General features: G+C 48.2%; 1 protein-coding gene across 1 annotated transcript in view; it reads left to right on the top strand.

Annotated features, from left to right (window-relative positions):
• Positions 1 to 22,112, top strand: part of SGSM1 (small G protein signaling modulator 1) — a 94,276-nt gene that overhangs the window by 10,509 nt on the left and 61,655 nt on the right. The window contains exon 2 of the mRNA XM_004387631.1: positions 15,036 to 15,111. Within this exon, the coding sequence (XP_004387688.1) occupies positions 15,048 to 15,111 (64 nt within the window). The 5' untranslated portion in view covers positions 15,036 to 15,047. The remainder of the gene's footprint in view (positions 1 to 15,035; positions 15,112 to 22,112) is intronic.

Genomic DNA, 22,112 nt, shown 5'->3' with positions numbered 1-22,112 from the left:
GGCGGCCTGATACATCCCCCTCCCCGACGCGTCTGCCTCCAGGTTTGTTTCTGTCTGTGGTTTGGAGCTTCCCAGAATATTCCTGTTCTCCCCCACGAGTCCTGTTCCAGCCCCTCCCGACTCTCACCTTGCCCATAACAAATTAAAAATTAAAGAGCCTTCAGCTATTTTCATATAGCACTTTTCCCTGCCACATTGTCCTTACATCTGTTCTTTTGTTCCTTGGAGCTCCAAGACAGCTCTGTGGGGGCAGTTGCAGGGGAATTTTTTTCCCCCTGCTTAAAAGTTTGAGAAACTGAAGCCCAGAGAGTTCATTTCTACTTATATTACGGATCTTGAGCATCACCTTCTCCAGGAAGCCCTCCCTGACCTCCCATCTCCTCATCAGATCAGGCTTCTTTGCTCTTCATTCTCATAAAACCACGTGCTTTTCCTGCAAAGAACTGGTCTCACTTTGTAATTCCTTACCAATTTGTGTGATTTCCTTCATATCTTCCCCTCTGGCAGGATTGTGACCTCCATGAGCACAGGGACTGTGTCTTTTTGCTCCTCGGTGAGCGACACGCAGAAGGCCCTCAAGAAATACGAGTGAATGAACAACATTAGGATTCCTGGATAAGTGCTGGGGTGGCAGGGGTTTAGGGGACGGTTGAAGAGGCACACTTATCCCAGCCTGGGGAATGGAGAGTCCAGGAAGGCTCCCAGGAGAAGGCAGAGTCTTGGCTGAAGCTTGAAGCCTGAGCAGTGGTTAGAGGGCTGGATTGTGCAGGGAGGGGCATGTGGCAGAAGGCCCCATGTGAGCAAAGGCAGGGAGGGGACCACATGGCACCTTTGGGGACCTGGGTCCAAGGGTCAGTGGTCCGAGGGGGCTTGCTAAGGCATCTGCTTTTGGTGCTGAGGGTCTGAGGTGCCTGTGAGGGAAGCAGAGCAGCACAGCCTGTCCTCTACTCACCCCCTCGCCCCAGTGGGAGTCCAGCCTTTGAGTCAGGCCCCTCTTCTCCTCACTTTCCCCACAAGCCAAGAGTTATTTTTAAAGCCACCCCACAGACCCTTGGGGCATCCTAATGTAATCATCCTCACCAGGCAAGTTTCCTATGGAGATAAGAGTCAGGGTGCCTGGGAGCCTCTTGTCACTCGGGAGTTGGGTGCTGGCTCCGCATTCATCACCCACCTGCTATTCCTCTCTCCCAGCCAGGTGCCCGCCACCTGAGCCCCAGGTGGGAGAGGCTGCTTTGACTCTAGACAGGACTGCGGGCCTTGGAGGAACAGGGGCAGCTCTAGTCATTTTTACTTAGGCCTACTAAGTGCCTCAAGGAGCCCTGGTGACATAGTGGTTAAGCGCTCGGCTACTGCGAGGTCAGTGATTCGAACCCACTAGCCGCTCTGTGGGAGAAAAGACCTGAAGATCTGCTCCTGTAAACATTTCAGCCCAGGAAACCCAATGGGGCAGTTCTACTCTGTCACATGGAGTCACTATGAGTCAGAATCCACTGGGTGCACAACAGCAGCAACGTGTGCCGTAGACAGTTTGCTAGGAAGTGCTCTAAACTACAGCCCTTGGGACGATCCAGCCTGTGTTTGTAAGGTCCTTGAGCAAAGAATGATTTCAACATTTTTAAAGGGTTGTCTAAATAAAGCCAAGGCAGCTATTCCGTGACAGAGGCTGTGTGTGGTCTGCAAAGAGGATCATCAGATTTAGCGAGTAAAATACAGGGCACCCAGTTCAATTTGAATTTCAAAATAACACATCATCTCTTAATACAGACATGCCCCATGTAATATTTGAGATGTTCTTTGTTTATCCGAAATTCCAGAATCCCTAGCGGCACAATGATTAAGCACTCAGCTGCTAACCGAAACGGTGGTGGTTCGAACCCACCCAGTAGCTCCACGGGAGAAAGACCTGGTTATCTGCTCCTGTAAAGATTATAGCCTGGTTGGGCTATGGGACATAAAGTGATACTAGTGAAGAGTGTGCCTCTTAGTTAAGTAGATACAAGAGACCAAAGGAGCAGCTTTCCAGAGGTGAGATGGGAAGGCAGAGGGAGTTAGGAGCTGGTTGAATGGTCATGGGGAATCAGGGGCGGAAAGGAGGAGTGTGCTGTCACAGAGTGGGGTGAGCAATTAGGGTCTCATAACAATGTATGTAAAAAAAAAATTTTGTATGGGAGACTAACTTGAAATGTAAACTTCATTTAATTACAACAATTTAAAAAAAAAAAAAGATTATAGCCTGGAGAACCCTATGGGGCACTTCTACTCTGTCACATGTGGTTGCTATGAGTTTGAACAACTCGATGGCCCCTAACAACAACAACATCTGAAATTCAGATTTAACTGGGAGTCTTGTATTTTATCTGGCAACCCTACCCCAAAGCCTGACATATTGCTGAGCCTTTACAGAAAAATTTTGCCTGTCCTGGCCTTAAACACATAGCAGATGAGATCAGATGTGAAAGGGGCTTAGGATGCTTCCTGAAACACAGCTCATTAAGCATTAGCTACTGGTATTAATGTTATTAATATTATTATAGTGATCCTCAGACATATATTGAGCACCTCTTGTGTGCCCAGGCAGTGTCTTAGGGGCTCATGGGCTACTTAGGAGAGACAGACACTGAGCAGATAAACCCATAGATGTATAACAAAAGGTCAGGCCATGGTAAGTCTTAAGGAAATGTACAGAGCAGGTTAAGGCAGTATAGAGTGACACGTATGAGGTTCTGCCTTAGACAGGGTGGTCAGAGGAGCCCCTCTGGGGAGACCATATTTGAGCTGAGCCCTGAATGAAGTAGGGAGGTGGATGGCTGTCTGGGGCTAGCACGCACCTAGCACTCATGGCGCGCTGAGCCCCATCTGAGTGCCAGCTGTGGTTTACTCACCGAATCCTCATACGGCAGCCCTGTGAGGTGGTACCGGTATCATCCTCATTTCACAGATGAGGAAACCAAGGTCTGAGCTCAGCAGAGCTGGAGTTTGAACCCAGGCCTGGTGGCTCCTGAGCTCATGTTCTTATGTCACTGGTGTGCCTCCCTTTATTTAGCATCAACTGTATGTGGGTCCTATTTGGGGCACTGTGCCTATATTTTCCATAATCCTCATGACACCTCTGCACATTGTGGGATATTATTTCCATCTGAGGCTTAGAGGGGTGACCACCACAAGTTTGAGTTAGGAGGCGGGAGGAGGAGCCAGTTGATTTGGAGTCTGGTAGGGTTCAAGGTCCCTGGATGGTGCAAACGGTTCGTGCTCGACTACTAACAGAAAGGTTGGCAGTTCAACCCACCCAGTGGCACCGCAGAAGAAAGACCTGGTGATCTGCTTCCATAAAGATTAAAGCCAAGAAAACCCTCTGGAGCACAGTTCTACTGTGTAACACATGGGGTCACCATGAGTCAGAAATGACTCAACGGCAATGGGTTTGGGTTTTTTTGGGGGGGGGTTTCAAGGTGGGCAGTATGGAGGTATCTGGGCAAACACAGGTGGCAGGTGTGAGGAGGGGAGGAGGAAGGGATAGGCCATAGAGCCCTGAGGAGCCCCCTTCCAGCTTTGCAGATTGGCCCGGATTTCCCTGCGTGTGTGCCTTTAACCAGCACCTGCCTGTATGCCTTTAACCAGTACCTGCCTGCCCTGACTCCATCCTGAGATTAATCCTCCTTTTATGCTGTTTAAATATTTGCACGTGGAGGGAGGCATGGCGTGAGGGCATGGCTGGTTTCTGAATGGTTGCAGGGTGGGGCTGGAGGTGGGGTAGGGGCAGGTGCTCAGAAGCCTGATGTGGACGGGGACTGTGCCACGGCCCCAGAGGCCAGTTAGGCCCCCAGCCACTGGTCAGAAGCTCAGGTTAGGTCCAGTGGAGCTGCAGAGCTCCTTACCAATTGGCCACTCACCTAACATGCATGAGCTCCAACTGTGTGCCAGGCAGTGAACTGGACTGCCAGTGTTATCACAAGAGCCCCTGCTATGTGCCAGGCACTATCTCCACAATCTCACTCAAGGGTCACATCACCCCTATGAGGTAGGAGTGCTATTATCATCAACCCCATTTTACAGATGGGGACAGTTGTCCAAGGTCATGTGGATAGTGAGTGACCAAGGATTAGACCTCAGGTCAGTGACTCCAAATTCCAGGCTTTTAGCCTCTCTACACTGCCTCTTGACATCTAGTCTAGTGAATAAGCTGGACCAAAGAAGTGAGCTCCCTGTCATTGGAGGCCCACTTAGAATGGATGCTAGAAAGGTGATAAAAGCTTCTTGACCACTTTGACCTTTGAGGTATGTCCTCCCCCGAAATGCCCCCACAAGGTATGATTGGCAGAGTCACATCCAGGTGATCCAGGTCTCCTGACTCCCAGTTCAGTGCTCCTTTTGGTCCCCAAGTGGGAAGAGACTGAAGAATCCCTTCTCACAGGTTTCTCAGCACCTTGGGTTTTAAGACAGCCTGACCCAGTACTTCCATCTTAGTTGTCTAGTTTATATAGAGTTAGTATAACAGAAATACCACAAGTGGATGGCTTTAACAAACAGATTTATTCTTTCACAATTTAGGAGGCTAGAAGTTTGAATTCAGGGTGCCAGCTCTAGGAGAAGGCTTTTTCTCTCTCTCTGTCAGCTCTGGGGGAAGGTCTTGGCATCAGTCTTCCCTTGGGTCTAGGAGTTTCTCAGCACAGGGACCCCATGTCCAGAGGATGTGCTCTGTTCCCAGCTCTTCTTTCTTGGTGGCAGGAAGTCCCATCTATTTCACTCTTAGGGACACCAGGACTAAGTAACCAAAGCCATAAGTCCATACCAGTCAGACTATTCTGATTACTGCTTTGACTCCACAGTCTGTTGTGTTAACCACACCTACCTTGTCTTTGTTGATTGAGTGCTGCCACTGGACCCCTACCACCAAGGGGTCCAGTCAGCCTCATTTAGGTAGGTCAGTTCCCACCGTCAAATCTGACTTATATAAAATAGCAATCACAGCAGTCTTCAAGGATGCTGAGGCTCCCTTCACAAATTTGTTTAATCACCTTTGTGGTAAAAGGTGTGTCCCTGGGTGGTGCAAACAGTTAAACACTTGACTGCTAACTGAAAGGTTGGTGGTTCCAACACACCCAGAAATGGAAGAAAGTCCTGCTGATCTGCTTCAGAAAGGTCACAGCCTTGAAAACCCTTTGGAGACGTCCTTCTCTGCACACATGGGGTCGCCATGAGTCAGGATTGACGTGATAGCAACTGCTTTTTGGTTTTGACCCAGTACTGGTTGGGGCTGGAGGCAGAGCTCTGGGTCAGGCCATCAGACAAACAGGCAGACCCAGGCTGAAGTCCCACTGTACCCTTTCCTTTGTAACATAGAGACAGTTGCATAAACTCTCTGAACCTCAGTATTTGCATCTTTAAAATGGGAATAAGAATGTTCTTTTGAGGATTAAGTAAGTATTCTATACAATGCTGTATATAAATAAGGTATTATATACCTGACACACAGTAGGTACTCAATAAACACTTGTTCTTAATCTACACTGGGGAATAACAAAATCATTTGATTCAATATGGCCTCCAGCTTCTGCTGTGAAATAATGGATTTGTTAGAAGAAGAGTCCTGGGTCTGAATCCTGCCTCCTCCACATGACCTTGGGTGGGTATCTTACTTCTCTGTGCCTCGGTTTCCCCATCTGTAAAATGGGAATAATTTTGGAACTGACCTCGTTAAGAGTGTTGTTCTTACCGACAGTGCCTGAGACATAGGGAGGGCTCAAGAAAAGCTAGCTGTGACCTTTATCATTGTCTTAGTTACCTAATTATGCTGTAATACAAATAACCACAAGTGGTGCCTTTAAAAAACAAATTTATTTTCTCACAGTTCTGGAGGCTAAAAGTCCAAATCAGGGTTTCAGCAGTGTTGATTCCTTCCTTGTTGTTAGCCCCAGATGTTCCTTGATTCCTTGGCTTGTAGATGATCCTCATGTATCCTCTGTTTCCCCCATGTGTGAATCTGTGTCTATAACACCAGAGGTGATTAGGTTTAGGACCCACCCTGCGTTGGCATGACCTCATTAACATAACAAAAGAAAAACACTATTTCCAACCAACCAGGATCATACCCACAAGTACAAAGGCCAGGAATTCAACACATTTTTGGGGGGACACAGTTCAGTCTATAATAATCATCATGAAGCTCCTACTGTGTGCTAGACTGGCCTGCCCTTCCACAAATAACATTTCATCCACACCACAACCCTGCAAGATGATAGGCCCTGCTTTACAGAAGAGGAAACCAAAGGTCCAACAGGTGTAGGACTTGGCCAAGCTCAGCCAGGATATGAGTGGCCAAGCTGGACTGTGAACTCAGGTCTGGCTCTGTGTTGCCTAAACCAGCCCCGAAGCTTAGAAACCACATGGGCTGCAATGAGCTAGAATGCCACACCGCTGCCCCCCTAGGACACCCCAGGGTTCCTTCAAATCTGTGGGCCTCCAAAGTGGACCAAGTCCAAGCCAAGGTCTTGGAACCCGAGAGGTGGGAGGTGGCTGAGCTGTTTCTCCCAGGTTCCTTCTGGTCGGGGCCTGCCTCACTGTTCCCTCCATGCCCATTGGTCTGGTCTGTACCCTGGCTGCATTTCTCCCTTCCCAGGAGTGGGTGGCAGCTCTGTCTTCCTGCAGCAGTGAGACAATGCCATCTACCGCAAGACTCTCAGTGACCCTCTAGGGAGGAGGTTCCCACCTCCATTGCTGATCACCAGCCTTTTTAATTTTCTGTCCTGGCGTCAGGCTGTCAGCCTATTATTAACTTCTGGAGAGATATTCTAGCCTATAGCTGGGAGCCAGCCGAGGCAAGGACGGGTCCTCTTTTGCCAGAGAACTACACCCTTGGTGTGTGTCCCCAGCTGCCACACCCACCCTACCCATATCTTTTCCCTAGGCAAGAGGTTTGGGGCCAGTCGGCTATGGACCTGTCTGCCCACAGCTTCCCAGCAGTGGGAGCTGGGAGAGGGGGCTCAGCCTCCATGAGTTTCAGGATCCACGTCTGTAAACAGGCAACTTGTTCACTCTGCAGGCTTTAGGGACTGTGTGTATAGTCAGGGTGCCAGTAGGAAACAGACAGTTCCCCTAAAGTGAGTAAATGGAGGCAAGGTTAATAAAGGGGCTGTTGACAAAGGTGGGTGCAGAGAGACCACGAGGGAGGGAACCTCTGGGCCATTAACAGTGAGGAACCAGGAACCTTTACCACCCCTGGGCCTGGAGATGGTGGGAGGGCGGGTGACCAGAACCCAGAGGGAGGAACTGTGTGGAGAAGGTCTCAGACTGGATTATGGCTGCTAAATCCCTTCCCTCTTTAAGGAAGCTGGACAGCTTGTCTCATACCCTCTCTCCTCCTCCACCCTATCCCTCTGCTCCCCCGCTCCCGAATTTTCTACTGCAGTGATTGCCAAACCAGAGAGTACATCAGAATCACCTGGAGGGCTGGTTAAACACCCCCATGGTTTCTGATTCAGTATGTCTGGGGTGGGGCCATGAATTTTCATCAGGGATATGTTATATATAGGTCCCTGGATGGCGCAAATAGTTTGCAATGGACTGCTAACAGACAGGTTGGCGGTTCAAACCCACTCAGAAACAAAAGACCTGACGATCTGCTTCTGAGAGGTCACAGCCTTCAAAACCCTATGGAGTTTCAACTCTGCACACTTGAGGTCACCATGAGTGGGAATCAACTCTATGGCAACTAACAACAACATTAAGTGAAAGGTTGATGGTTTGAACCCACCTAGTGGTGCCTCAGAAGAAAGGTCTGGTGATCTGCTTCCATAAAGATTACAGTCAAGAAACCCCTATGGAGCAGTTCTATTCTGTAATACATGGGGTCGTCTTGAGTTGGAATCAACTCCTTGGCAACGGGTAACCAGTGGCCAGGTGATGCTGATGCTGCTGACCTGGAGGAGAATCTGTCTCCTGCAGAGCCCTTTCCCTGTACCCCGATTATCTTATCCTACCTTGTGGCTCCTTGGACTATGAACCCCTCAAGGGGAGGACTATTGGGACTTCATCCTTGCAGCTCTCTCCATGGCTTGCACACAGTGTCTGTTCCCAGTATCTGGGGGCTGATGACAGCGGCTAGTCGCCCCTGGGTGCCCAGCTTGGTTGCACCAGTCTTTGCACTCTGTCTTAGCTGACTGCTGCCTGGACACGCCCACAATGCCCTGAGTAGCCCGTGATTGGAGGCCAACTCTGAGACAGAGGTGAGGTGAGCAAGCGGGAGGTTTATTAGGGAGTTCCCTTGGGAGCAAGCAGGATTGGGCAGAGAGAAGCTGGAGCATGCTGCACGCTCCATGAAAGCCTCAGCCAGCCCCACGGGGAGTTCTGCGGGGAACTGGGACGGCCCTTCAGAGCTGTCCCCACTAGAGTCAGTCATGGGATGTGGGCCACCCTAGGAGGGAGGGAGACTTTGGAGGAGGCACTCTGCAGTGAGGCAACCCCAGTCCCCTAAGGGGCTAAGAGGTGAGGAACTTCCAGCAGCTCTGCCAGCAGCCAGTGGCCTCTAGTCCTGGCCAGGATCTGGGCAGTTACCACTGCAGTGTGTACTGCGTCATCAGAACCTGTCCAAGGAACCAGGTGGAGGCCAGAGGCCCTCTCTTCCCCATTTCTATGTCCCGTGGCCCTTGTCCCTCCAAACTCCTTGTCTTAGTCACCTAGTGCTGCCGTAGCAAAAATACCACAAGCTTTAAAGAAGAGAAATTTATTTTCTCAGTTTAGAAGGCTAGAAGTCTGAATTAAGGGCACTGGCTCTGGGGGAAGGCTGTCTTTCTTTCTGCTCTGAGGGAAGAGCCTGTCTCAGCTTCTGTAGCCACTGGTTCCTTGGTTCCTTAGCAATCTCCACGTGACATTTGTCTTCCACCCATATGTGCTTCCTTCTGTGTCTCATCTGCCCTTTTTATAACTCAGAAGTGATTAGGTTTAGGACACACCCTACATTGGTATGGCCTCATTAACCTAACAGAGAAAACCCTACTTCCAAATGGGATCACATCCACAGGTATAGGGGTTAGGATTCTAACACATATCTTGCGGAGGTGGGGGGACACAATTCAATTCATAAAACTCCTCCTTCCTCCCTCATCCCCAGACCGTCTTGCTATCTGTCCCTCAAACATACACACCCCTAACAGGGTCACCTGCCCACAGTTTTGCCAACAGCCGACCGACCTCTGAATCTTAATTTTGCTCAGCTGGCCATCCTGCAACACAAAAAAGCAAAAGCCCCCCAGGAATAGATGTGCCCTCCAGATAAAGTGGTTCCAGAATCCTCTGGGCCTCCCAGAGAGGGGAGAGGAAGAGGCAGGAGTTGCTTCTTTGTCCTATCGTGGAAACCCTGGTGGCATAGTGGTTAAGAGCTATGGCTGCTAACCAAAAGGTCGTCAGTTCAAATCCGCCAGGCCCTCCTTGTCCTATCACGGAGGCCTGGAGAGGAAGTGCAGGAGGGCTGTGGGCATCACTCACCCCACCCAGAGATGCCTCCTGGAATCCCTGCTCCAGGGTCCAGCCTGTGCCTATCTTGGACAGGTACCCCCCTCAACTGTCGACAGGTCCTGGGGTTTGGGGACTTAATGAGTTAGCACATATGACTTAGATCTTGGGCAGGGTGCAGTGGGAAGAGGCTCTCCTTGGAGTCAGACTGACCTGGGTTTAAACCTTGGTGGGGTGACCTTGGATTTGTTAATGACCTTGGGCTCTTAGTAGCCGACACCTCTGAACCTCACAGTTTCCTCATCTGTCAAGTGGGTGGTAATGGCTACCTAGGAGGGATACTATGAGGATGACATGGGATTTGCCAGGTTTAGCTTAGTGCCAGGCAAATAGTAAATAAGAGTTTATTATCATTTTCATTTTCAGAGACAATCATTAGTTGAAGCTTCTAGCAGAGCTGACGAAAGTGTGGGTTTAGATTCTGGTTCTTCATAGCTGTGTGGCCTTGGGCATGTTACTTTATCTCTGTTCTTCAGGCTCATCATCTAGAAGTAGGTATAAAAATGGAACCTACCTTCCCAGGGCTATGGAGAGGATATAGTGAGTAATACAGGTAAAGCTTAGAAGGAATTCATTGATTCAGCTGAGTTTGGCACATAGGAAGTGCCCAGTCGGAAGCGTGATGATGGTATTGATGGTGGAGGAGGTGACAGTTTGCAGGGTTGGATTTCCAAGCGCAGAAGACGAAGTGGCAGGTCTTTGAGGCCAGAGGGGTAAACTGAGGCTCCGAGGGCACCTACTGGTTGGTGGCAGAGACAGAACTTCCCAAGGCTCGGCCCCCCTGCCCTGCGCTCTGAGGAAGCTGGGGGATTTGCCACATGTCCTGGGGAAGCTTACGGTTTCCTTTTGTGGATGGAGCAGATGCTGCCTGGCAGACACTGCTCGCTGCTGGGGAGGAGGCAGGCAGGCAGCAAGGTCCTCACGTCAGAGCCGCTCTGAAGCGGGCAGGCAGATGGCCGCCTCCAAGGAACAGGAGGACGTTGGTGGGAGGGCTGAAGCCTGCTTAAGAGAAGGGCTAGCCACTGTGAGGAGCTGGGCCTGAACTGTGCGTGGGTGGTCAGTGCGTTAGAACTGACGCCGGGAGCTGTACCCAGCTGTGGACCACCTGGACAGCCAGCTGGGCCAAGACTCAGGATGAGGGAAAGAGCAGCTGCCTGGCTGAGCCGAGCATTCTTGAGCAGGGTTTGGCCAGCTACAGCCTGAGGGCCAATACAGCCCACTACCTGTGTTTGTAAATAAAGCTTTATTGGAACACAACCATGCCCATTCATTTGTGTATTGTCTATAGCAGCTTTCACACTAGAACAGCGGAGCTGAATGGTTGCAGCAGAGACTGTGCGGCACGCAAAACCGAAAATATTTACTCCTTGGCCCTTTACAGAAAAAGTTTGCCAACCCCTGCTCTTGCGCTGTGAAGTCGAAGTCCTGGATGTCTGGTCTGCGCCTTCCGGGTTGTGCTGTCTTGGAGAACTGTCCTCTTCCATCAGAAAACGTCAGCTTCCTCCTCTCTAAATGGAGAGAATAATCCTGAAGTTGTTGTGAAGAGCCAATCAGACAATGCAGGCAAACTGCAGCACACTCAGGACTTACACTGTTAGTTGTTGTTTTCCGTGTTCGACCTGCTTATAATCCCCTCCTCATCTTTGCAGCAAAGCGCCTTCTTTCTACAACCGCAGCAGGCTGCTCTGGATGGCGGTGTTTCCACTTCAAGGGCCTTGTGGGCTATAGGGAGGACTTGGGCTTTTTACTCCTAGTGAGGTGGGAGCCACGAGAGGGTTCTGAGCAGAGGAGGGACGTGATCTGACTTACCTTTTAACAAGGTCCTTCTGGCTGTGTTAAGATGACCTTCTGGGGGCAGGGGCATGCAGGGAGACCAGTGGGGTGGCATAGCTTTGATCCAGGAGAGAGGTGACAGTGACTGGGACCAGGGAGGCAGTGGTGGAGGGGGTGGGAAATTGTCCAATTCTGGGTATATTTTGAGAGCAGAGCCAACAGACCTTACTAACTCTTCACAATTTGCCGCTGTTATTATCCCAAGGAAGTAAATGGATTTCCCTGAGGTTCTACTGCTGGTAGTGGCTGAGCCAGGACTTGAACCTAGGCCTGCCTGACCCTGAAGTCTTAGCTCTTCATTCATTGCTGTGCTTCTCTGAAAATGTGCAGACCCAGTTTCCTGGACCGCCGCCCCCATGCCTCCCTGGCAGTCTACCACTACTGGTCAGCCTGAACTCACACCCCTGCCCAAAGCACACTGGGGTCTGGGTGCTTGACAGCCTGCTTCTGGCAGGGTCTCAGAGGCTGTGTACTAGGCCAGCATCCCTGTGTCCTGCCTCAGGGAAGCAAACGAGGGAGGCTGGTACCTGGGGAGGGGAGAGGAATGGAGGAGGGGTGCTCTGAGACCACGTGGGCTGAACAGCATGTTGAGGAATGAGCTCAGCCCCTGGGATCAGACAGACCTGGATCCAAGGACCTGCCTCTGCTCCTCCCGAGCTGTGTGACCCCGGGCAGGTAACACCACCTCTCTGTTGCCTCCCTTGATGAACAGAGATAGTAATGCTGCTGTTCTGTTACCCACAATGATGGTGATGAGAAAGCATTTCTTCAGCTGAAATATTCCACCAAAGGCTGAAGTCAGTCATGACTCTTCAGCCGTTTGTTCCTTGAACACAGTTTGATGGGCACCTACTACGCGCTGGAAGCTGGGATAGGTACCGGTGCTATAGCTGAAGGCCAGGGAGACAGACACAGGGTGCTGCCCTCATGGTGCCCACACCATGCCTGGCAGGGAAGACAAGTGCTGGTCAAATCATGATGGGTCTTTGGCCTTACAAAAGTTTCTGCCGTGGGAACTGGGCAGGGGAATTTAATCTCCAAACAGGTAATGTTTCAGCCAAGACCGGACTGACAGAAGGAGGCCAGGTGAGATTTTAGGCAGAGGTGGTGATCTGCATGCAGCCAACATTTATTGCGGATTCACTGTGTGCCAGGCTCTGTGCCCAGCATATGATGTTCATTACCTTGTTTAGTCCTCCCCTGGCCCTATATTATTGTTGTTAGGTGCTGCTGAGTCAATTTCAACTCATAGTGACCCCATGTGACAGAGTAGAACTGCCACACAGGATTTTCTAGGCTGTAATCTTTACAGGAGCAGATCACCAGGTCTTTCTCTCGTGGAGCAGCTGGGTTGGTTCGAATCTCCAACCTTTTGGTAACAACTAAGCACCTAGCCGTTGTGCAACCAGGGCATCTTACAGCCTTATGAGACAGGTGCTATTCATATCATCCCATTAAGCAGTGAGAAAGTAAAGGTTCAGAGAGGTGACGTGATTTTCCCAAGGAAACACAGCTAGTAGGTAGCTAGTAGTTAGAGGGGCCAGAATATAGCAGCTGACACCAGGATGGAAAAGACTGCTATAAGTTGGAATCCCAGATCTCCTGCTCCCTAGCTGTGTGGCTTTGGCCGGGCCACACTGCTACCTAAGCCTCAGTTTCTACATCTGTAAAATTGGGCCAACTGCATGAGTCTCAACAGATAATTTTAAGGCTTAGAAGTGCTGTCTCCCAGCAAAGCCCAGCGTGGAGCTTACTCAGGCTGGGCAGGGCTCTGAGGTCAGGAGCTGTTCACAGGGCTGGTGCTGACATGGCTGTTGGTGGTGGGGCTGGCTTGCCAGCTCTGGGACAGGCATTGCTGTGTGTTTTCCTCAGAATGTGGCCAGGGAACCTCAGAGTTCTGTCTTTCTTTCTTGCATGGAAAGGGAGGGAAAGAAGGGAGAGAGAGGCGGGGAGAGCCTGCTCTCAAACGGTTGCATTGGTGCATTGGCTGGGTCTGGCAGGCCACAGGGCAGTGGGGAAGGGCGCAGGGGGCCAGTGGGGGGTGGTCCCAGTGATGTGGAGCTGGAACAGGACTTTGGGGTTGCCTCCTACAACCTCCTCATTGTCAAGGTGGGGAAACTGAGGCCTAGAGAGGAAAGGAGATTTGCTGAAGTCCCAGGGTGACTCATAGCAGAGGGGCCCAGAGTCCAGGGAGGCAGAGGAGAGTTTAGGCTGCCAGAGGGTCAGCGCCATGAACAGAGACATGACTGTCCTGCAGGGCTGTGTCCTGTGTGCCTGGCACATTGGAGGTGCTCAGGAAATATTTTGTGAGAGTGTGTGGTAGAAAGAGCACACAAGCTGGGGAGTCAGGCTGGGGCTGGAATTCAGTCTTCATTCTGGACCAGCTCTACCTCCTCACTGAGCCTCAGTTTTCCGAAATGAGATCACAAACCTACCTGGTAAGTGTCCAAGCAGAGATGTGAACCCACGTCTACCAGATTCCAGGGCTGGTTTTCCACACCACACTCTCTTGCTTCTTTCACATATCTGTGTCATCCACTCAAGGAGTCCCTGGGTGGCAAAACCAGTTAAGCACTTGGTTACTAACCGAAAGGTTTGCAGTTCGAATCCCCCTAGAGGCACCTCAGAAGTAAAGCCTGGTGATCTACTTCCAGAAGATCACAGCCATTGAAAACCATGGAGTGCAGGGTACTGACACACATGGGGTTGCCATGAGTCAGAGACAACTCAGCAGCAGCTGGTTTGGTTTTTGTGGTTTCATCCATTCACTCATCAATTCATCAAGAAATATTTATTGAGTGAACCCCACGTCATACCAGGCACTGTTCTAGGCTCTGTGACTACAGCTGTGAACAAGACAGATGAGGTCCCTGCCCTCACAGAGCTTGTGTTCTAGTAGAGGGTTGTTGTTAGCTGCTGTCGAGTTGCCCCCAACTCATGACAACCCCGTGTACAACAGAATGAAATGCCCAATTCTGCACTATCTCCACGATTGTTGGTATGCTCAAGACCATCGTTGCAACCACTGTGTATTTTGAGTGCCTTCCAACCTAGGGGACTCACCTTCCAGCACTGTATCAGACTACATTCTATTGTGATTCATAGGGTTTTCATTGGCTGATTTTAAGAAGTTGATCACCAGGCCCTTCTTCCTAGTCTTAGTCTGGAAGCTCTACTGAAACCTGCCTAACATTAGTGACCCTGCTCGTATTTGAAATACTGGTACCATACCTTCCAGCATCATAGCAACATGCAAACTTCCACAGTATGACAAACTGACAGGTGGTTGGTGGCTAGAAGAGGCAGACAGACAATGAACAAATAAATGGAGCGTGGTAGTGCTCTGAAGGAGCTGCCATAGGCAATAGGATGGAGTAGGAGAGGCTGCCTTAGATAATGTGGCCAGGGAAGGCTGCTCCACAGAGATGATCTTTGGTGTGACACCTGTAAGAAGAAGCGAGCCATGCAAAGAGCCTGAAAAAATAAGTAAAGTGTAAAGCTGGTAGCTACCACAGGCCTCAGACCTGCGGAAGACACAGTGAGGACAGTGTGGCAGCAAAGCATTAACAAATCATGACAGACAACCTGCAAAGGGATCGATGCAGCCTTTTCAGGTGTCTGCAGACTTTTTTGGGGGGTATCTGCACCCTGGGCCGTGCTGGGGCTTCCCCTCTTCAGCCACCTCTGTCTTCTAGGTGAAGCAGATCATGGAAGAGGCTGTCACGCGCAAGTTTGTCCACGAAGACAGCAGCCACATCATCTCCTTCTGTGGTGAGTCGGTGGCCTGTGGCCTTGAAAAATGCCTTCTTTCTTTGCGGGCTGCCTCAGGGAAGTGGTGCCTTTGAGTGAGGGTTCTCGCACTGTTTTTTCTTTTAACTCCATAGTTATTTTTGGATTCCAAAGGGACTCCATTGAAAAATATGGAGAAGAAATTAAAAATGACTTCTACACCCCAGTGAAGGAGCTCTGGTGGCACAGTGGTTCACGCTCAGCTGTTAACCGAAAGGTCAGTGGTTTGAACCCACCAGCAGCTCTATGGGAGAAAAGACCTGGCGATCTACTCCCCTAAGGGTTTCAGCCTAGGAAGCCCTGTGGAGCAGTTCTATGTCCTGTAGGGTTGCTGTGAGTCAGAATCGACTCGATGGTGAACACCACCACCACCCCCATGAGGTCCGTGAGTGGTGCAAACAGTTAATCACTTGACTACTAACCGAAAGGTTGGCTGTTCGAACCCACCTAGAGGCACCTCGGAAGACAGGCCTGGCGATCTGCTTCCCAAAAGTCACAGCCTTGAAAACCCTATGGAGCACAATTCTACCCTGCATGCATGAAGTCTCCATGAGTCGGAATCGACTCAACGGCAACTGGCCTACAACAACCCCATGAAGAGGTGACCCCGGTTCATGCTGGAGGTGATGCCTCCCCGTCCCCATGAGTTCTGTTATCACTGACTGTCATTCAGCACAGGCTAAAAGTGGTTTCACATCTGAGGAACAGGGTCAGTGTTCTTTACTCTCTCTGCCTAAGGTTGTTGTAAATCAAGGGAGCAGATGGATGGGGACTCTAAAAGAAAATAGGGAGTTCAGAGCCAGTGACACATCCTGAGGTATCATGTCCAGCTGTCTCAGCAAGGGAGACAGGCTGGGGGCTCCGAGCATGACTCAGACCCCCAGCCAGCTCTGCTCATGAGGTTCCAGAAATAACCGCACTCCTCGGTCCCTGCTACACTTTCACAGTGGGTGGACACGCGTGCTGTGCGTGTCCCTGAAGTCAGAATTCAGTTTAGTCAGTGTGTGCATGTACGTGGGAGTGTTTTTTTCTTCTCCCTGAAAAGCTTCTTAGTGAGCCATTGGAGTGTCCCCAAATGAGAACATGCTTCCCTCCTGTGACCTTGGCTCTATGGAGAGGCCTGAGTGAGGAGACTGAGCCAGGCCATCAGCTTCTGCCAGATGGCCGAGGGCACCACCAAATGGGCCCACAACACACTGTGACCTTGGAGGCCACTGATGTCACTTCACCCTGTTTGCAGCCAGACAGACCTGGGATCAGATCCCATCTCTGCCACTTCCTCGTCAGGTGACTTTAGGCAAGATTTTTTTAAGTGAAATATGTGCCTTTAAATACAGATAGTCCTCGGCTTACGATGTATTCGAGTTGTGATGAACTGCATTTATGACCGTCTTTTTTTTTTTTTTTTTTTCCTGGTACATCTCAACATTAGTAGTATGTACTACATCCAACGTTGCTGCGTGTAATTTGCTGATGTTATCATTCTCAGATGTTCACTCGCAGATGTTCAATGTTATGATTTACTGTTCAAAACATTGCTGTATAACAGGCTATGAAAACTAAAAAAAAAAAAGAAGTATTCGACTTCCATCAGAACCAACTTAGGACGGAGTTGTTGGAGTGGAACCTCATTGTAAGCTGGGGACTACATGCATATGATTTCACTTACATAAAGTACCTGTTGTTGTTAACTGCTGTTGAATCGTCCCTGGCTCATGGTGACCCCACGCACAATGGGATGGACCATTGTGATCCATAGGGTTTTCATTGGCTGATTTTCTAAAGCAGATCGCCAGGCCTCTCCTCCTAGTCTGTCTTAGTCTGGAAGCTCCGCTGAAATCTATTCAGCATCATTGCAACACATAAGCCTCCACTGACAAACAGGTGCTGGCTGCTCATGAGCTGCATTGAAAGGGAATCCTGCAAGGAAGGCATGAATTGAATTTTACCACTAAACCACCACTGCCTTAATACGAAGCCTCTAGAATAGGCAAATGGACAGAGATCGGTGGTTACCAGGGGCTAGGGAGGGGGAAGAATGGGAAGTTATTGCTTAAAGGAGACTGAGTTTCTGTTTCAGGTGATGAAAATATTTTAGAGCTGGATGGTGGTGGTGGTTACACAGTACTGCAAATGTAATTAAATGCCACTGAATTGTACACTTATAAATGGTTAGAGGGGCAACTTTTGTATTATATATGTATATTTAGCATAATGAAATTATAAAAATTATATATGTACAATCCCCACTTTTTATTTTCTCCTGGACATTTTTATTTGCAAATAAAAGACTGGGCATGTCCATTTCAGAACTTGCTAACTACCTACCAATTAAAGACTTAGAGGACTAGAAAGTGATAAAAATTATAATAATTCTCTAACTCTGGTCAAAGTTTATGGGTGGGAGAAATTTGATGACACTAAATGGAGTCCCTGGGTAGTACAAATTGTTAATGCGCTCGGGTAATAACCGAAAGGTTGGAGGTTTGAGTCCACCCCGCAGCACCTTGGAAGAAAGGCCCAATGACCTGCTTCTGAAATGTTGTAGCCATTGAAAACCCTATGGGGCACTGTTCTACTTTGATACACATGGGTTTGCCATGAGTCAGAATCAATTCAATGCCAGTGGGTTTTTTTTTAAAGAATCTTCCTGAGGTTTCTTTTGTCCATTGTTACTTAGAAGCCATTATCAGAAAGAATTGAACAATGCCTACACAACCTGAATAAATAACTTACTTGTATACAAACAAATGAAAAGCACTATGTATGTAAATTAAAACTAAGATAGTCAAGAGATCCTCAGCCAGAATATTTTAAATCTATGAGCACATTAGGCAATATGTGGGCATTTGTTCCAGATCAAGTAATTGCTAACAAAAGAACTAAAGACAAGCGATTAAACCAGAACTTCTCACCTCCTATCATAGCATGATTTCAGCCAAGATTTTAACCCTTGGAGTGCTGGTTTGCTCTTCTGTGAAATGGCAATGACTAGAGGGCTCACTTCATGGGTTTTGTTGAGAGAATTAGGTAAGGCAAACCTTAGCATTGGCCAGACACCCAGCAGGTGCCCAGTAAGGAGTAGCTTACTTACTAAGTAGTATGCTTACTTTTACAAGAAACATTGATTAGGCACCTATTGCATACCATTGAGGAGCCTTGGTAACTCAATGGTTAAGCACTCTACTGCTAACCAAAAGGTCAGTAGTTTGAACACACCAGCTACTCTGCAGGAGAAAAGACCTGGCGTTCTGTTCCCAGAAAGATTACAGCCTAGGAAACCCTTTGGGGCAGTTCTACTCTTGTCCTGTAGGGTCGCTATGAGTCAGAATTGACTCAGCAGCACACAAAAAGAGTTTACCAGTGTAATCTCTTAATCTGCCATGTAAGACAGAGATAAGAAGATACTTAATAGAGGGCTTAAAGTGCCAGGAATAAGATATGGCCATCAGAATGCTCTGCACAGAGCCTGTTTTCCAGAGGGGAACACTGAGGCCCAGAAAAGGGAAGTGATTTTCCTGAGGTCATGCAACATGTTTATGGTAGAGCCCAGGCTACAACCCAGGCCTCCTGCTCTGAGGAGGGCTGGGTAGGGCCTCTAGGGGGAACAGAGAAATGGGAAGGTTACAACTGAATGTTCTCTTCAAAGGCCCTTGCTGGGAGCACAGCTGTTATGAGCATACCTTGGGCTCAGACCTGGGTTTGAATTCCAGCTCCAACACTTTATTTGCTGGGTGGCCTGGGACAAGTCAGTTCACCCCTCTGAGCCTCAGTTTCCACATCTGATAAATAGGAATGCTTTTCCTTTCTTCCCTGGCTGTGGTGAAATTGAATGAGATCCATAAATGTTAGCTGTTTCTGTAATCACAATAATAGTGATAATGATGACTTCTGGCCAACATGGTGCTATAGATAGAAGCACCACACCGTCCCTCCACAGCAAAGATCAAAAAAACTAAGCCAAGCAGAAAACGTCAATCCTGAAACCCTAAGCATCAAAAGAAGAGATAAAGAACTCAGCCAAGCACTGAATGGAATAAGAAACTGACAGAGAGCAGAGAGTGAGGAGAGATACATGCAGAGGCCCCCTATCAGCTAACGCAGCATGGATCTGCCATCTTGGACTCCTTTTGGAGATCGGTAAACAGAGGGTATGGGAAAGCAGCTTCATGGAGCTTCCAGCAGGAGATAGAACAACCAGTAACCAGCGATATACGCTTTCCCACTTGTCATCCTTCTTCACCTCTACTCGGCCTCCTCCGCTTCCTGTGGCCACAGTCTCTTGGCCGGGAAGCACCAGCTTCGCTCCAGGGCTGCTTGGATTCCGCCTGCCCGCAATGGCTGACTCCCTGAGTGCCATTTGTTGGCTGCTGGTGTTGCTTTTTTCTGCTTCTGGTTTCTTCCATATCTCTCACCACCTCCCCCTCCTTTCTCTCAAATACCTGGCTCCGTGCGCCATCTTTGCTTCTTCCTGAAAGGCTGTGAAACGTCACTCGAATGTGAAACTGCTTCCTGGCCCATGCTGCCACACTGGTGGGATCCCGGGGCTTTTGTTTGTTTGTTTGTTTGTTTTGATCTATTTGTTTGTTTGTTTTCTTTTTCTTTTCTCGACCTGGGAGCCTGTTCTAGCTGGGCAGTACTGCATGGCTTGGGACCTACCCCCTCAGTTTGTGCAGACATGCAGAGGGATCCCTGAGGACATTTTTTTTCTTGCTTTTTTTTAAATTTGTTTGTTTTGTTTTCTTCTCTCTCTTTTTCCTTTTTTGTCTTTCTTCATTACTCAGTTTCTCATCTCTCTATACTTACCTTCTCTTCCTGTCTCCTGAATACCTGGCACTGAGTGACACCTCTGACCCCTTCTAGCCAGGCTGTACTTCATGGCCTGGGAGCAACATCCCCAGACCTCGCAGCCACACTGGTGTGATCCTTGAGAGCTTTGCTTTTTTTTTTTTTTTTTCCTTTCTAATTTTTATTCATTTTTTTTCTTCTCCTTTTTGTTTTTCTCCATTTCTCGGTTTGTCATCTCTCCACTCCCACGGCAAGCTCTCTTAGCACTCTTTTTTGTATGTTTTTGGCTCTTGTTCCTCTCTCTCCTCTTTCCCAAACCCATCTTAGCTCCACACATCACAATCTCCCCGCTCCATCCTGCCAACCTGCACCATGTGCTGAACATCACACCCCCAAGCAGCGCAGGCATGGCGTACCGGAACCTGCCCTGCACTGATTCCTGGCCTGCCCTGTTGGCCCTAGTATGTGCCACGAACAACCCATCCCAGCAACTACTCTTCAGCTAGACCTGCCCTGCTGTACCATATCTGAGCAACTGACCCTGCCAACTGGAAAAGGAGTCAAAAATTATCATGCTCACAGACGAGCAAACAACAAAGAACACACAGCCCACCTGCTCAGACATAACCAAGTAAAACAAAAAAGCAGGACAAAGCAAACAAATCTACAATCAATAAATGAGGAAAATAACTACCAAATGTCCCAAAGACAGCAGGCAATATTAAAACGTTTACAAAAACAGGATAGGATGGTTCCAGTAGGCATCCAAAATAAAACACCAGATGACGTTCTGGTAGGAAACAAGGCACTAGAACTACCTGGTAGGGAATTCAAATCTCTACTCTTCAGAGCTATCCAAAAATTAAAGCAAAAAGCAGACACACATGAGGAAAAAATAGACAAATTCATGGAAAAGGCAGACAAATTCATGGAAAATACAGACCAAAAAAATGGAAGAATTCAGGAAAAGAATGCAGGAACAAAATGCTAAAATAAATTCACAACTAGAAATCATACAAAAACAACAATTAGAAATCCAAAAGATAAACAATAAGATTTCAGAAATGGACAGTGTAATAGAAGGGTTGAGGAGCAGATTTGAAACGGTGGATGACAGGATCAGCGAAATTGAAGACAAACACTTGGCTAAAACTCTGAGGAAAAATCAGAAAAAAAGAATGAAGAAAAGGAAAGAGACCCTGAAAACTGTGTGGGATACAATCAAAAGCAAAAATTTTAGAGTGATCAGAGTTCCAGAACAGGGAGAGAAAACAGAAAACACAGAGAGGATCATTGAAGAACTGCCAACAGAAAACTTCCCCAATACCATGAAAGATAAAAATCTGGCCATCCAAGAAGCTCAGCAAACCCCGTATAGGATAGACCCCAAAAGAAAATCACCAAGGCATATCATAATCACACTCGCTAAAACCAAAGACAAAGAATCCTGAGAGCAGCTGGAGAAAAACAAAAAGTCACATACAGAGGAGAAACAATAAGACTAAGCTCAGATTATTCGGCAGAAACCATGCAGGCAACAAGGTGATGGGATGACATATAGAAAACCTTGAAAGAAAACAATTGCCAGCCAAGAATAATATATCCTGCAAAACTCTCATTCAAATTTGATGATGAAATTAGGACATTTCCAGATAAACAGAAATTTAGGGAATATGTAAAAACCAAATCAAACTTACTAGAATTATTAAAAGGGGTCCTTCAATCTGAGAACAAAAACATCAGCTCACAGGCTGAATCTAGGACACAGGATCATACCAGCCAGATACCAGTCTAGGAAATGAACTCTCAAGGACTATCCAAAACCAAAAAGAAATACAACATGGAATCAGAGAAGTTAATCTGTAAATGACAACAATATCACAACAATAGAAGAGGGAATAAATGGTGTAGGTATAGAACCTTCTAATGGAGAGAAAAGCAAGGCGATACCAAGTAATAATAGACTGCTTCAAACTTAGGAAGATAAAGGTAACCACAAAGAAAGTTAACAAACCTACTCATCAAAATAAAGAAGAAAAACATAAAGTCTCAGTAAAAACAAAACCTAGAAAAACAAAAGAAATGAAAAAAATTCACAAACAAAAGGAATTCAGCACAGGAACAGAGAAAACGTCAGGACCACAAAAAAAAGCACTACAAAATTACAGCAATAAACTCACACCTATCAGTAATTA

This window comes from Trichechus manatus, unplaced genomic scaffold (assembly GCF_000243295.1).
Source record: "Trichechus manatus latirostris isolate Lorelei unplaced genomic scaffold, TriManLat1.0 scaffold00190, whole genome shotgun sequence".
NCBI lineage: Eukaryota > Metazoa > Chordata > Mammalia > Sirenia > Trichechidae > Trichechus > Trichechus manatus.
The sequence above is the reverse complement of the archived record's forward strand: the minus strand, read 5'-3'. Positions and strand labels throughout refer to the sequence as shown.